The sequence below is a fragment of the Diceros bicornis genome, chromosome 26 (assembly GCF_020826845.1).
Source record: "Diceros bicornis minor isolate mBicDic1 chromosome 26, mDicBic1.mat.cur, whole genome shotgun sequence".
NCBI lineage: Eukaryota > Metazoa > Chordata > Mammalia > Perissodactyla > Rhinocerotidae > Diceros > Diceros bicornis.
In genome coordinates, this window is record NC_080765.1 from 4,827,253 (window position 1) to 4,843,936 (window position 16,684).

The 16,684-nt window shown below is 49.5% G+C and overlaps 1 protein-coding gene across 1 annotated transcript; it reads right to left on the reverse strand.

The window, feature by feature from the left end:
• Positions 1 to 5,768: 5,768 nt before the first annotated feature.
• On the reverse strand, positions 5,769 to 9,245 carry TRIM56 (tripartite motif containing 56). Its single transcript, XM_058569096.1, has 3 exons — positions 9,145 to 9,245; positions 8,208 to 8,302; positions 5,769 to 8,099 (listed from the first exon to the last, which is right to left on the reverse strand). Exon 3 carries the CDS (start codon positions 8,096 to 8,098, stop codon positions 5,783 to 5,785), a length of 2,316 nt encoding a protein of 771 aa, XP_058425079.1. The 5' UTR covers position 8,099; positions 8,208 to 8,302; positions 9,145 to 9,245; the 3' UTR covers positions 5,769 to 5,782.
• Between the last annotated feature and the right edge of the window lie 7,439 nt (positions 9,246 to 16,684).

Here is a 16,684-nt window from a genome sequence, read left to right on the forward strand (position 1 = left end):
AGCTCAGGAAAGAACCTCAGATCTCATTTTGTTCAGCTCTCTCCTTGATGAAGGAGGAAACAGAGACACAGGCTTGGGATTCAGAGTTGGTTGGAAGGGCAGCTTTGGAGTCAGAATCTGAATCTACTTGTCATGAGCAAGCCTTTCCAGGCCTAGATTTCCTTGTCTGTAAAATAATGTTAATGATTCTACATGCAGCGGTTGAGGCTCCCGGAAGTCGATGGGTGTGAAGCACAGGCAGGCGGGCACCGGATGACTGTTTGATCTCTGTATTTGATGGGAGGCCAGAGGCTGTATGAATTAGAAATAATCCTCTTCCTGCTCAGGACAACTCAGAGGGGTGGGGCAGGAGCTCCTTGAGGGGCTCTGGAGACTAGGTCAGAGGGGGTGGCTTTGGCCAGAAGGCAGATATTCCTAGAAGCCTGATATCTCACAGTCCTGCAGGGTTCACTGTGGGACTGCAAATGCAGCAAGCTAGAAGGGGTCCGTAGACACTCATTTTGTTCCCCCAAACCAGAAAACAAGCAGAGACCAATGTGGTGGGCAGGGCCACCCTGACCTGAGCTCCTTGCCCACCTCCTGCGCAAACACCTCCATGCAGTCACGCCCTACCCAAGGGTGCATGCATGCAGTCCTGCTGGGCCAGAGCACCTGCGGCCCCCACTGAGGGTTAGCCTGGAAGGTGTATCTCTCTGTCCTACAGGCCAGAGTGGCCAGGACGAAGGTGGGACCACAGATGGTGACTATGCCCGTCACCCTGCTCCTGCAGCGTCCCCAAGGATTCTGTGTTGGCATCTTTGGAGCCGCAGCGGGGGTGGCCATGATTCCTGGTTCCCTTCGCTGTCTGGGCCTAGGTGTTGACAGTTCCCCATACCCACGAACCCATCTGAGAAAAGGTTTGAATTTTTCAAAAGAATTTATTAAGAAACAGAAAAAAGATATAAAGTACACAATCAAAGGAATGAGAGTTTACAGCACAGATTCTTCAGCCCATGGCAACCAAGGAAAATTTGCTGGGCTGACATCATGGGTACCAAGGCCCCGATTCTGTTTTCAGCCCTGTCTCTCTTGGCTGCTAAGCCAACCAGTTCAAACTTTCTCCAGAGACAAGTCAGGTTGCCTTCCCAAACCTACTTCTTGATCCCCTCTCTGAATACAGGCCCTTCTCTACCTGGTCCCAAGGATTCCTCACTGGGCTTCAGGTGAGGTCCAGCCTGACCCTCCTGTACCTTCTCCACTCCTCCAGTCGAAAGCATCTGTGGTCCCTAGACCTATGTTTGCTCCATTTAATCAAACTATACTCATGAACCAGTTGGGTAGGCTGGTGCTGCTACCTTTGATCAAGTTACCTATTTTCCTAAGCCTGTATCTGAACTTGGTCTTTCTCCTGCTAGGAACATCTTGAGCACTCTGTCTGGCAGCTCTCTGCTCCAGCTAGTCCAAGACTGCTTTCTCCCCAAAACAGAACTCTGTGCCCCAGTCCAATCTCCTAGCTCCTTTATGGGATAGCTCTAGTTCTCCGCTGACCTGCCAAGGAGAGAAGGTCAAACTACCTTGATCTTGGCATCCACCTACTGAACCCCGCCCAGCTCAGGTCACAACCTCCCCAATTTCCTCCGAAGATTTCTGACTTCTCTCTTAGACTTCTGCCCCTTTGGAATTTTATCTCTGTAGATTTATGATACGACGTGGCTTAACAGATACAGTAATAATAAGACTATAGTAAAAGAAGAGCTATTCCCTCCTAAATTATATTTTCTCTAAATTATCCACAGATTGGGCTACTCTTGCCCTTGTGAACTTCTTCTAAATGTCTATAGTTATCAGCCCTTGATTACTACAGTCTGATTCTCGGCTAGCTTTTAGGAAGAGCGTTGAGTCTTAGCCGGCCAGCCACCGGTCCCTTCTGCTCCTAAGTCACTGTCATGTCTTAGAATATGGCTTCAAATAACTGCTGGAAAGCAAAACAAAACAGTCTCCTCCAAAGAAGATGGTTTGCGGGTAACGACTCTACCCAGACATGCTTGAGCAACATGTGCATATAACATTCCCACTCAAGCTTACGCTGATGGGAGAGTGTTAGGTCAATACAAGTCAGCTGAACTTTTTCCTAACCAATTCCTCGGATTTGAGCTTTATGGTAAACAAAATACTTCTCTATGCTTCTCACCCAGTCCTCACTACAACCCTGTGAGGTGGGCATGGTGGATATTATTATCCCTATTTTGCTAATATAGAAACTGAGGGTCAGGGATGTCAGGGAGCTAGACCCAGATGACACAGCTATTTAGTGGAAGAGCCAGCACTCAACCCAGGTCTCTGCTACCTCAGTCACTTTCCTTTCTCAGGTGCAAAGAATATGAAAGAGGTCGTCTACTCCCTTTCTCTCTACCCGAACGCCATTCTCCTCTCACCAGGACATGTACAACCTGGAAAGTTCCACGTAGGAAAAGGAATGATTGATCAAGTAAATTGTCATCGTCCAATGTGGGTGGGGTGGGAGGTGTTGTATCTTTCACAACGTTCCTCATTTCTCAACATCTGTATTTTAACCAAAAACTCTTTCTTTTGGTGCTGAGTGGCACCTTCTGTGGGATTCATAAGGATTCCCACGTGACAGTTAAGCTGCTGGGGATTTTACCTCCAAATTCATGCTCAATGCTGTACTTCTCATCCATTTCACATTTTGCCAGTGTTCTGGGCCTTCCCACGCCTACCTCTTAATAAGGAAAATTTAGTATTTCTGTTCATCTTCCAATGCCCGGCTTCCCAGGATTCCTACAGCTTCCTGGAAAGCCACATGGCTCCTGCATCTCTGGAGCATCTGCGAGATTCTCTTCTTGCAGCCAGGTGACATTTCCTTTCTGAAGGTCTCTGTTCCTGCTTTGCCTCCTGGCTGAGCCACTTGGCTGGAGCCATTTCATCAGCCAGGCCCTCTGCCTACGGTCCCTGTGCAGCTCTGCAGAACTGTTGTTCCAACCTGAGCCCGTGACCCCCAGACTCTCCTCTATACACATAAGCAGGGCATCCCAATCTCATCTCTTTTGTGACTCAGAGCTGAGCCACCCCCTGGGAGGCAAATGGTGGACTGTGTCCAAGGTGCTCCCTACTGGAGATTTCCCACAAGCCAAGGTTTTGGACAACTTGGTTGGCTGGGGCTGTGGCATTTGAGGTGGGAAATCTCTGGAAAGAGTCTTACTATTGTCCCATTCCTTTTCTAGGTATTAATTCATTTTACACACACTTACCGAGCACCTACAATGAGCCATCACCAGGCTAACTCTACAGATAGAGCTGCAAAGAAGACAGACCCCCCTCCCCCCATGCAACTCATCCTATACTAGTTGGTTCTGTAGAAACTCAACTTGGTTTCCAGTTGGTCTGAATTAGTTGGTGAACTCAACAAGACCTTCCCTTGCCTTCTGGACGTTCCACAATGATCCAATCCCCCGAGGGGACCTCCTGACCTCTACAAACCTTCCTAGGGTGAGTTCCTTGGTCTCACCAGACAGGCCCCGCCTGGATGCCCTTCCTCCCTGCTGGCCCTGACCAGCTGGGACTCTCCTCCTGACTCCTGTCCCTCCTCCGACAGGACAGTCTCATTTGTTCTGACACATTCATTCGCAAATCCAGTAGCTATTCTTGAATATCATTCACAGAGGTGTATTTTTCTGAAGTAAATATTCCAGCATATATGTTATTTAATGGACAATATTAACTGAAGTAGAAATGTGCCTATATGAATAAGAGCACAAAATAACTCAAAAGAACCTAAGCTCCCCAATCACTGACTATTTACAAATTTTGAACCTATTTCCACTCGGTAACTATTCAGACATACTTCTATCTTATTGCTATCATTATGTGATCATAATTCCAAGTTCTCCTTTTATTTTTTCGCTTATGATTGCATCATATAACATATTCTTCTGAATAGTTTTCATAGCTGTCATATATGAAGGCAGTAGCTCACTGTCCAGACAGACCACAGTCTCCTTAGCTGTCCCCCCAACAGCTGAGCAGTTTCCAGTCAGTGACTGTAATATATAGGGTGGTCACAAATACCTCTGTGCAAATACTTTTTTCTTTTGAATTACTTTCCCAAACGTATTCCCCAAAGTGAGATAACTTAAGTCTTACAATCATTTTTTTTTTTTACTCTTGTCAAGAATTACCAAATTGCTCTCCAGGAAGCATCATTTTATAGTGCCAGGAGTCTATTTCTCCACGACATATTTTTAAAATGTATTTTTGACAAAAGCAAGCAGTTGACTTTATTTTATTTTTACTTTACTAGTCCTGGCCTGAGTGCTCCTCCAGGGTGCACAGCCTATGTGGTCCTTTGACCAAGTCGTCTCTTACTCACTGCACACACTGGAGACTCGGCTCCTACTCAGATCAATTCTATGTGGTTTTCTCATCTTAGTGGTTTTCCTTTAATCTTCATTATTCTTTGCTGTGCAAATATTTCAAATTTTTATGTAATTAAATTTTTTCATTTGACATGGATGATTTCCCCTATCACTTCAATTAGCAAGCGATGACCTCTCTGGAAAAGGATTTTCTTTTCCCTACCCCTCATGCCCTGCACTTTCCATCTAGACTTGTCCAAAATCCCTGTGGTTCCTATGAACACTCCATCATCCACAATCCCTAGGTTAAGATTCCCTTTGGTTATCTCTTGACAGCCCCTGGGTAAACGTGTCCACCTCATTTCCAACATTGCCTCGGCCCCTGCAAAGGACCAGTGGTCCTGGCTCACCTCTGACTGGATCCCTTCCTCCAGTTTTCACTTTTCTACCCCGCTACCAACTTCTCAGGTTTTCTGGCTAGCTTGGCCTCCAACCCCCCACCTGGCCTGTAGGGCTAGGTTGTTTCCCCCAGCAATAGTGGCCGACAGAAGGACAAAATTCCTTCACCCTTTAGTTCAGCGAAATGAAGGCCGAAATTTCTCAAAAAGAATTTTGCTGGGAAGCTAAAAATAGACTCCAGGAAGTGTAAAGACATCAAAACAGAAGAGATTTTACATCCTACATAGGTCTTGCCTCATATTGGAGGGCCCACGTGGGGTCTCCCCTTCCCTCACACTCAGAACGCTGTTGGTTAGACTCCAACCGTGCGAGGTTCCGTTTGCTAGTGACATTCTCTTCACGGACTCTGAGGGAAACACCTCTTGGCCTCAGCTGGTGTCTGTACTCGTTCCCCTACAAGGCCCACCCTGTACTTCACTGTGGGACGCCATTATCAGAGGAGCCTCTACTTCCTGGCCCCGCTGATGGAAGACGCCATTTATTGCCGTTTCGAAGTCCCAGGCCTCCTCTGACCTGTGTGTTCCTGTTCCACTCTGAGGGGAGCAGGCTTCTCAGCTCTCTTCTGGAAGGCACACATCTGACAGAACTGAGCCCTTCTTGGCTCAGAGGACTACTTCTGCCCACCTCCTAAGACGCCCCGGGCCACTCCATCAGGAATGGTTTTGAAGAACGCAAATCAGGACAAGCTTACAAATCTCAGAAACCTAAACTATAGAGCAGCGGTGGTGCGGCCCCCACAGCTCCCAACACCCCTCCTCCCCACCTCAGCTTCTGAGAGTTATGGTCCTGCCGCCACCCTTGGTCCCTATTCCTGCATGCCTGAAGAGGGCTTAGCAGTTTGGCACTTCACATTGAAAAGCTGCCCACCCCTGCCCTCCGGGAAAATGCCCTCGGCCGCCACATCCCATGGGCAGCCCTGCCTCCCTCCTCCCACCCCAATCCCACCCCAGTCCCACCCCAGTCCTAGCCCTTTAACTGTCAGGAGAGCGGACCCGAAAGACGTGGATGGTCCCGTTACTGAGGGACACGACCAGGTACCTGCCGTCCACCATGGTGGTCACCCGGGGCTTTTCCAGGCCATGATAGGCCGTCAGGAAGTCGCCAAGTAGTGACCCCCTTGGATCCAGGATCACCACCTTGTTGACCTCACGGAGGGTCAGGAAGATGTAGCCCTTCTTATCCACAGACACAGAGCCTGGCTGGCAGCCGTGCAGGCCTGGCCCCCGGTACTCCCCGATCACCTGCCCCAGCCCATCACAGACCACCACGCTATTCTGCTGCCAATCCGACCCCACGAAATTGCCCTGGGGGCTGGTGGTCAGGAACACCAGAGCCCGCAGGCCCCGACTGGCCCTGCCCCCAGGGATAAACCGGGTGGCCAGGCTGCCTTCCATGTTGTACACCTCCACGTGGCCTGACACGCTGACAGCCACCCGGTCTCCGCTTGGCATCGCAGCCACGGCGTGGCTGGCCTGGGAGAGACTCAGGGCCCGGCGCCACCGCACCTCGCCATCGGGGCTGATAAGATAGAGCCGCGCGCCCGCCGAGAAGGCCACTGCGCCCTGCAGGGTGGCCACGCTGCACGGGGAGCAGCCCTCAGGGACAGGCACAGCGCCCTTGTAGTCGCCGTTGAGGGAGAAACGCTTCAGCGCCCTGTTCTGCTCATCTGCCACCAGGATCTCCCGGGGGCCAAAGGGACAGAGTCCAGTGATCCGGGGAGACCGCCTGTCTCCGGGCATGCGCGTGGGGAAGCTGCAGGAAAAGATGGGCCTGGGGAGGAGGCCAGAGCCCTCCAGGTTTGGCCCGGGGGCTGGGCTGGGCTCCCGGGAAACTGACTTGAGCCTGCCTTTGAACTTCTTCTTCTTGTTGGATCTGCCACCCCTCTGGGTCAGGGCTCCTCCTTCTTCTTGGGGCATCTGGGCTCTGGCCTCTTTTGGGGTCTGGGCTCCATCTTCTTGGGGCGTCTGGGCTCTCTCCGCCTTTGGGGTCTGGGCTCCATCTTCTTGGGACGTCTGGGCTCTGTCCTCCTTTGGGGTCTGGGCTCCATCCCTCCTCTGGGGCTGGATTCCACCTTGTTTCTCTGTCTTGGTGCCATCCTCTCTCCGGCTCTGGGTTTCATCACCTCCCTGGCTTCCAGCTCCATCTTTCCCAGTGTCCTTCTGGGACTGCTGCTCCTCAAAGGAGAGCCGCAGCAGGTGGCAGTTCTTGTCCAGGAACCCGGGATGCAGCTCCAGCTGGGGCAGCAGGCAGGGGCTTGGCCCAGACATCCAGGGACAGCCCTGCAGCTGCCGGAGCCTCTGAGCGATGTCCCCCTCCAGCGAGAGGATCTCGGCCTCATGACCCAGGCTGAGCACCCGCCGTGCAAAGGTGGCCGCGGCCCTGGCTACCTGCTCTCGGCCCTCTAGCTCCCCCAGCCTCTCCCGGGCAGCCTCCTCAGCGGCTTCCACGTGGGCCCGCAGCTGCCCCAGCACCTCCTGCTTCTGGGCCAGAAGGGCCCGGAGGACCCCCTCGGCCGCCTCCTCCACCTGCGTCCCCACCCTGGCCGCCTGCTCCCGCAGCCGGGCCAAGGCTTCCTTTTCCGCCATCCTGGTGGCCTCCAGCTCGGCCAGGTTGTTGTCCACGCCCGCCAGTAGCTCCTCAAGGCCTGGCCTCCGGGCACGCACAGCCTCGGCCAGGGGCAGGCAGGGGTGGTCCAGGTGGGGGTCCAGGCGGCACTCCCGACACAGCAGCTGGGAGCACAGCTGGCACAGGAAGCGCAGGGCCTCCCCCGGGTGCTGGGGACACTGGGCTGCCTGGCGCTCCCGGGCCTCCTCGTCATACCACCCTGCCCTGTAGCCCACCAGGTCCACCACTCGGTGGGTGTGGGTCTGCCGGGTGCAGCGGTGCCCGTCGGCACAGGCCTGGCACAAGTCATCGGCACAGTCCAGGCACCGGGCTGTGGCTGGCCCCCCTGCGCTGGCCCCCCCCATCAGGGGGCACAGAGCGCAGGCCGGCTTCCCCGCACGCAGGTCTCCACCGGCTCGGGCCCTCACCAGATCCAGGAGCCCGTTGACAAAGAAGTTGGTCTTGAAGGCGGCCACACCCGCTGGTGGCACGGACACGGTCTCGCGGCACTCAGGGCATCGCAGGTGGCCGTCTTCGGCCAGCTGGGCCAGGCAGTCCTGGCAGTAGGTGTGCAGGCAGGGCAATGTTTTGGGGGCCCGCAGCTGCTCCAGGCAGATTTTACAGGCCAGGAAGTCGCTGTTCAGGGCCTCCAGCAGGGAGGGCGAGGACCCCTGGGAAACCATGCTGCAAGCGAGGGGTTAGGGTCAGAGGGCAGAGGGTACCTCCACAGTGCTCCAGCCTGCCCTCCTGCCTCTTCCCCATCCTCAAGCCCCACCAGGTCTGGAGTCTCACCTGAATGGCCAAGAACTTTCTTCTGGTCTCCCGGGGCCTCTGGCCACTTGCTCTTGAGCTAGAGAGGCGCCCTCCTCCTCCCGCACATTTAGCAACTGTAACAAAGTAAATGCTGCTTGCGTGTGTCAGGCGCTGCGAGAAACGACAAGACCAGGAAGCCCCCGGCCTTAGAGAGCTAACAGTGTAGGGACCAGTGCCCCAGTTGACAGGCCTTGTGACAGGTGTGGTCTGAGCCCCGTGGGAGTAGGTCCTGGGGTCCTGCTGGGAGTGGGGTGCTGGATGAGGGGCAGGCAGAGAGGACTCAGTGGAGAGTCCAGGTGGGTGGAGTCACCTTGGCAGTTGGGGCCGTATAAGGGGCCCCACTTCTCACGGCCCCATACACCTGTCTTCTAGACCCTGGGAGCAGCATCGAGGGTAGTGGGGGCCCCACCTTCTGCCCCGACTTCCCTGAAGCGGGTCCTGGAGCAGAAGGAAGGAAGGCTAAGGGGAAGGGGCTGTCTTACTCTCTCCTTCTGGCTCAACCAGTGGCCTTTGCCTCATCTCCTAGAGTCCTTTTCTTTCAGCCTTTCCTGCTGCAAGAAACCTCTGACTGGTCAGCGTTGGGTGAGGTTCATCTGTGAACCCCCCAGCTCCCAGCACAGTGGCTACAAAATACTTGATGAAGATACTTGGGGCAATTTCCCCCAAACTTCCGGAAAGTGGGGGCTGGGAAGAGAGCTCAGAGAGTGGGAGGGGGTCTTTCCCCGGGAAGCCTCAGACCTCTGGCCCCGTGGGGTGAAGTGGGGGTACCCCTCCCAGCCTCCACTCTCCTGCCTTTCCGGTCCCTCTTCCCCCCTCCCCCATTCCCTTTCCTCTTCCTCCCGCTCCCTCCCTGCCCCCACTGCCTCCCTTCCCCCCACTCACTCCAGATCAGTGCCCTCCCTGACGCCCTGCTTACCCCTTGGGCTCCAGGACCCGGAGTTCGGGGGCCGAGGTCGGGACGCCGCTGTTGCCCGGCTCCTGAAAGAGAAACAAAACTGAAACTAATTGTACTTGTGCAACTTCCGTCCCCGGCCCGGGACACCGACTTGCGCGGCCTCAGGCCCCGCCTTCTTCCCTACCCCAGCCTGGACCTCTTCCTCGGGGGGGGGGGGGGGGGGGGGGGGCACCCCGGGGGGGGGCACCCCAGCAGGGCATGGCCCCTCCAGCAGGCTCCAGGGCCGGGCGGCTGGAGCCGGCTGAGGGCCGCCGGTCAGTTCCAGCCTCCGGAATCGCTCAGCCAGCTGAGGGTGTTTGTCGCAAAGGCCGGGGAACTGCCTGAGGATGCGTCCTCTGAGGCGAGAAATAAGAGATCATCTGTGATTCTGAGAGGGCCGGTAGCTGGAGCCCGGTTCTCAGGCCAGGTTTCCAGCGTTGCAGCTTATCTGCAAATCCAGTCCCACGTGAGGCCATTCGTGCCATAAACCTCTGCTGAGCAATGGGAGAGGCTATGGGAACCAGAGAAGGGCCTGCTCTGAGGGGTCAGCAAAGGCATCCTGGTGGAGGCGTCCCTTGAGATGAGTCTGAAGAATGAATAGGAGTTTGGGGGTCGCTGGAGAACACAGGGAAGGGAGTACCTGGAATCGGGAAGAGCACGTATGTGGATACAGAGGAATGAAATACCACGACTCTCCTGGATGGCTCCAAATAGCTTGGGATGGTTTGTGGGAAGGGGACATGTGAGTGGTGGCAGATGGGGTTAAAGAGGGAGGCAGCGGCCAGATCACAAAGGGCCTTATGTTCTATATGGAGGAGTCTGAGTTTTATCCAAAAAGCCAGAAGAAATCACTGAAGGATATTTTCCCCAACATCTTATGAAAATTTTGAAGCACAAAGAAGGTGACAGAATTGCAACGAACACTCATATACCTACCACTTAGAGTCTACAGTTAACAATGTTGACTGTAGTGGATTCATCGCGTGTATGCATCCTTTTATCCACAGGGAAGAAATCTAAGTAGGAAACTGAACCAGTGAGAGCTCACTGTGGCAGAAGCCAGGAGACAGAGCTTGACTACAGAGTCCAGGTGGAAAGTGGAGGGGTCTGGGCTGACTCAGTGGCAGTAGGGACAGAAGGGAGGGTGGAGGATGGAAGCCGCACGTGTGAGCCACTGTTGAAAGCAGAAGAAGCCGCATTGCTTGTGATTGGCCCTGGGGAGGGAGGTGAAGAGAGGGCAGGACCTGCCCCTGAGCTTTTGCAGGTCTGGAGGTCAAGAGGGAGGGCTAGGCTGGCCACACCCAGGCTTGAGACTCCTCCAGTGTATCTGTGGTTTGATGAAGTCACTCAACAGTGTCCAAAGTGAGAAGAGCAGGGCTGAGCTGGCACTGTGGGCAACAAGACATTGAAGGCAAGCAGGGCAGGGGCTGGGCCGTGAAGGAGGCTGAGAGGTACTTGCCAAAGAGGCGAGTGGAAATCCAAGAAAGAGAAGGTCACAGGAGCCACACCGGAGAGCATTGCACTTCCAGAAGGAGGAGGTGGTCACGGCTGTCGCATGCTACAGACCGGCTGGTCAGCCAAGATGAGGACAGAAAAATGTATTGGTGCATGTGTGCCCCTAAGTGTGTGCACACACCTGCACGTGTGTGTGGCCTCTGTGTGTGCTTGTTTGTACACATTCAAGAATGATTTGTTCAATGCCTACTGCATTCCAGACAGCGTGCCATGTGCTGTCAAACATACAAAGATATGTTCCCTGTCCATAGGGGGTTTATAACCTAACAGGGAAGGTGAATTCTGTACATGTTGCAATATGAGACAGTAAGACCAATGTCATATTCAAATGTCAAAATAATCATCATCATGGCTTCCTTTTATAGGGTATTTTCCATGAGCTTGGCATGGGGTGTTGTAAACATAACCTGATCTAGTCCTCACGATAACCTGGTGAGATAGGTATCAGTTTTGCCTCCATTTTACAGATGAGGAAACTGAGTTATAGAGAGAATAAGTCACCAAAGATCACATAAAGTCCTGGGACACCAGAGAAGAGGGAGAGTTTGCGTTCTCCTGGAATGGTGGTGGTATCTGGAAGTCAGGAAGGCTTCCTGAAAGAGGTGGCATGACAGCGGCTGTCCTACCCCGCCTCCCCATACACTGAACAATTGCTTATAGTGCCTAACGTGCGCAGCCAGCCCCAGGAAGACCGTGTCTCCATCGAGGACAGACTCCTGAGCCGAGTGATAACTACAGCCCACTGATAAGCATGACCTTAGAGACACATACGGGGAGGAGGAGCTGGAGGGTGTGGGGGTTCTTCCTGGATGCTGAGGGTTTCTCAGGATGGCCCCAGGAAGGCCTCTCAAGGTGGGTGGTCTGATAGGACTGGAGTGTGGCTGAGTGGAGGGAAGTTGCAGGAGATGGGGGCAGGCAGAACTAAATTTAAAATTTCCTGTTGATATGACGTACAACTATCTGTTGGGGCTTTGGGGAGAAAAAGGAAAAAAAAAAAAAGGAGGAGGATTGTCAATAGATGTTAGCTCAGGGTTGGTCTTCCTCAGCAAAAAGAGGAGGATTGCCATGGATGTTAGCTCAGGGATGATCTTCCTCACAACAACAACAACAACAACAACAAAATCAATAGCTAGGAGCCGGCCCCGTGGCGTAGTGGTTAAGTGCTCACGCTCCACTGCTGGCAGCCTGGGTTCGGATCTCGGGTGTGCACCGATGCACCACTTGTTAAGCCATGCTGTGGCGGCGTCCCATATAAAGTACAGGAAGATGGGCATGGATGTTAGCCCAGGGCCAGTCTTCCTCAAGAAAAAAAGGGGAGGATTGGCAGCAGATGTTTGCTCAGGGCTAGTCCTCGTCACAAAAAAAAAAAAATTCCCGTTTAGATTCCTATAAGGCCTTCAGGTAATGGGGGGCCCCTGTACGATTTTCATTAGGCAAGTTTGGACTTTGTTCTGTAGGTACTGGGGGGAAGGTGTGCAAAGGTTTTTAATCCTAAATTATACAAATAATAAGGATAATTTAAAATAAAATTTTAAACACTCATATCATCATTGTAACGAAATAACTTTTCCTATATTTCTTTCGGTCTCTGTATGAATATATTTTACATATTTGTATTTATAGTGTATTTGTCTACTTATATAACTTAATGTTATATCAACCTTTTCTATGTTTCTACATATTCTTCATAGTTATTATCAATGGATGTATAAATTATATACTGTAATTTACCTAACTATTTAGTGATATGCTGGTAAGCCACCTCCCCCACCCCCATTTGGAGTGTTTGCCAGTTTCCGTAATGTGATATGGTGTGAACTCTCCCACAGGGGCTGATTTCAGGCTAGCAATGATTTGACAACCAGCTGCAAAATTCCTAAATTTAACCATGAGCTCTTAGGAGCCAGTACTCTTTGGAAGATTTTAGGATCTCCTTTGTTCCCAGCATTGTGAATTTCACAATGAGTACATGGCAGTAGGCATTTAGTGGCTCTTTCAGTCTCGAAATATGTGCCCTTCGGGTCTGGGAAATTCTGAAGTATTTTTGATCCTTTCCCCTCCTTATCCTGCGTCCCCCTCCGGAACTTCCATCGTTCAGATGTTGCATCTCCCAGGTGGGTCCGCTCATTTTATCTCTCCTCTTATTTTCCATTTCTTTCTTTTTTTGTTCTACTTTCTGGGAGATTTCTTCAACTTAAACCTTCCCGCTCTTCTTGTGTGTTTTTCAAATCTGCAGTCCTGGGCTTTAATTCATGAGTTCCTCTTTTTTGCACCTATTTTTACTGCATGGAAACAATATCTTCTTTTTTTTTGGTTTTGATGAGGATAATCAGCCCTGAGCTAACATTCAATGCCAATCCTCCTCTTTTTGCTGAGGAAGATTGGCCCTGGGCTAACATCCGTGCCCATCTTCCTCTACTTTATATGGGACGCCACCACAGCATGGCTTGACAAGCAGTGCGTCGGTGCGCGCCGTGGATCCGAACCTGTGAACCCCGGGCTGCCAAAGCAGAGTGTGTGAACTTAACCGCTGCACCACCCGGCTGGCCCTGGAAACAGTATCTTCTCATCTCTCTGAGGGTATGAATGACAGTGTTGTGTGTGTGTTTTAGTTTTCCTCTCCTTGCATAGTGTGTGTTATCTCCAGTTGTTGTTTCCTCTCTCCCTCCCTTCCTTCCTTTCATGTGACTGTAGTATTTACTATTTTATATTTTAAAATTAACTTTCTGAGGTATAACTTACATACAACAAAAATCACCAATCTAAGTGTATGGTTCAGTGAGTTTTGATAAATGTATATAGTCAAGTAATTACCAGCTCAGCCACGATATAGTACGATATGAAATGAGGAAGTTGACATTGGTGCAGTACCATCCACTGGACCACAGGCCTTATTCACATTTCACCGGTTTTTATGTGCACTCAGGCAAGTGTGTGTGTCTGTGTGTGTGCGTGTGCTGTGTGTGGTTCCATGCAATTTCATCACAAGTATAGATGCATGTGACCATCACCGTAATCCAGATACAGACTTGTCCCATCAACACAAGGAAACTTCGTTCCCCCATCCCTAACCCCTCGCAGCTGCTGATCTGTTGTCCATCTCTATAATTTTGTCATTTCAAGAATGTTATACAAATGGAATCACAAAGTATGAAACCTTTGAAGATTGGCGTTTTTCACTTAGTGTCCTTGAGATCCATCCAAGTTGTTGCATGTATGTCAATAGTTCGTTCCTTTTATTGCTGAGTAATATTGTTACTGAGCAATGGGCTCACTCTGCTCACCGACATCTGAGCCAATTAATCACAACGAGTTAGGGATCAAGAAAGGAATTTTAATTAGATTAGATTAACCGGCAAATCGGAAGATGGGAGACTAATGTCTCAAAAAACCCATCTTCAAGGATTACAGAATCTTGAGGCAGTTATATAGGGAAAATCGGCAGTAAGGAGGGGGTCCAAGGATGTTGGTCTCCAGGCATCACATTGTTCCATTCTTCTGTCAGCTGTGAAGGGTATCTTAGAGGTATGTTTCCCACCTGTGGTCAGCCTATTCCTGGAGAGAAACTCATAGAACAAAGTTTTAATTTATCAAGCTATCAGGGAGTACATACATAAGTGGAGGCCATAAATCAGGAGAGCATGTGAAATTTTTAGAGTACATGCAAAGCAGCGAGTAGTCACACAGAGGAGGGGCTGGGGTCATTTAGTGTAATGAGATGGCCTCACTTATGCTTGCTTACAATATTCTGTTGTTTGGGTATACCACAGTTTGTTTATCCATTCTCCCATTGGACGACACCAGATTGTTTCCAGTTTTTGGTTACTACAAATATTGATACAATGAACATTTGTATACAAGTTTTGTGTGAACATAGGTTTTCATGTCTTTGGGATAAATGCTCAGGAGTATGATTGCTGGGTTGTATGATGAATATAAGTTTAGTTTTACAAGAAACTGCCAAACTATTTTCCAGAGTGGCTGTACCATTTTACCTTCCCACTAGGAATGTATGAGAGATCCAATTTCTCCACATTCTTGCCAGCATTTAGCTTGTCATATTTTTTATTTTAGTTCTTCTAATAGGTATGATATCTCATCATCGTTTGAGTTTGCATTTCCCTAATGGCTAATGATGTTGAACATCTTTTCACGTGCAGATCGGCCACCCATATATCCTTTTCGGTGAAGTGTCTGTTCTTTTGCCAGTTTTTTTTTTTTTTTTGATGTTTTAATAGTTTATAACATTGTGAAATTGGGTTGTACATTTTTGTTTGTCCGTCACCATATATATGTCTCCCTTCACCCTTTTGTGCCCACCCCCAAGCCCCATTGCCCCTGGTAACCACAATACAGTTTTCTCTGTCCATGTTTATATTCCACATATGAGTGAGATCATACAGTATTTGTCTTTCTCCTTCTGGCTTACTTCACTTAACATAATACCCTCCAGACCTATCCATGTTGTTGCATATGGGACGATTTTGTCTTTTTTTATTTTGCCAGTTTTTTTAATTGGATTTTTTTCTTTACTGTTGAGATTCAAGAGTTCTTTATATGTTCTGGATAGAAGTCATTTGTCAGATTTGTGATTTGCAAATATTTTCTCCCAATCTGTAACTTACATTTTCATCTTGATAACAATGCTTTTGGCAGGGCAAAAGTTTTTAATTTTGATGAGTCCAGTTTATCAATTTATTCTTTTATGCTTTGCCGTCATGCTTTGCTGTCATGGCTAAGAAATCTTTGTCCACCTCAAGGTCACAACGATTTTCTCCTATGTTTTCTTCTAGAAGTTTTATAGCTTTAACACTTGCATTTACGTTCTTGATCCATTTTGAGTTAATTTTTGTATATGTGTTGAGGTAAGCGTTATTTGTTTATCTGTTTGCCTATGGATGTCTCGTTATTCCAACACTATTTTTTGAAAAAAACATACTTTCCTCTTTGAATTTTTTAAGTACCTTTGTCAAAAATGAATTGAGCATAAATGTAAGTGTGTATTTCTGGACTTCCTGTTCTATCCCATTGTTCTGCTTGTCTATCCTTATGGCAATGCCACATTGTCCTGATTGCTGTAACTTCGTAGGAAGTTGGAAATCAGGTAGAGTGAGTCCTCAACCTTTGTTCTTTTCCAAAACTGTTTTGGCCATTCTAGGCCCTCTGCACTTCCAGAGACATTTTAGGATCAGCTTGTCCATGACTAAAAAAGCTTTCTGAGATTTTGATAGGGATTTCATTGACTCTATAGATCAATCTGGAAATAATTACCATTATTAATACTATTGAGTCTTCTAATCCATGAACTTAGTATACGTCTCTCCATTTATTTAGTTCTTTAAATCTCTCAGCAATGTTTTTCAGTTTTCAGCGTACAGGTCTTTCACCTCTTTTGCTAAATTTGTTCCTAAGTATTTTATTCTTTTTGATGCTATTGTGAATGGATTTATTATTATTTTTGTGTGTGTGTGAGGAAGACCAGCCCTGAGCTAACATCCAATGTCAACCCTCCTCTTTTTGCTGAGGAGGTTGGCCCTGGGCTAACATCCGTGCCCATCTTCCTCTACTTTATACGTGAGACGCCTGCCACAGCATGGCTTGATAAGTGGTGCATAGGTCCACATCCAGGATCTGAAGCTGTGAACCCCAGGCCGCCAAAGTGAAGCATGCAAACTTAACCATTATGCCACTGGGCTGGCCCAGTGGAAAGGTTTTAAAATTATTAATTCATTTTTTTACAGGGTATTGGTCAATTCAGATTTTCTTAATAGAGGCAGTTATGTTAATTTGTGTGTTCATAGGAATTTGTCCATTTCATCTATGTTGTCTAATTTGTTGGCATAAAACTCTTCATAATAATTCCTATAATACTCTTGATTATTTAGGGTCTGTGGTAATTTCTCCTCTGTCATTACTAATTTCAGTAATCTGTGTCTTCTCTCTTTTTTTCTTGGTCAGTCTTGCTAAAGATTTATCAGTTTCATTGATCTTTTCAAAGAACCAATTT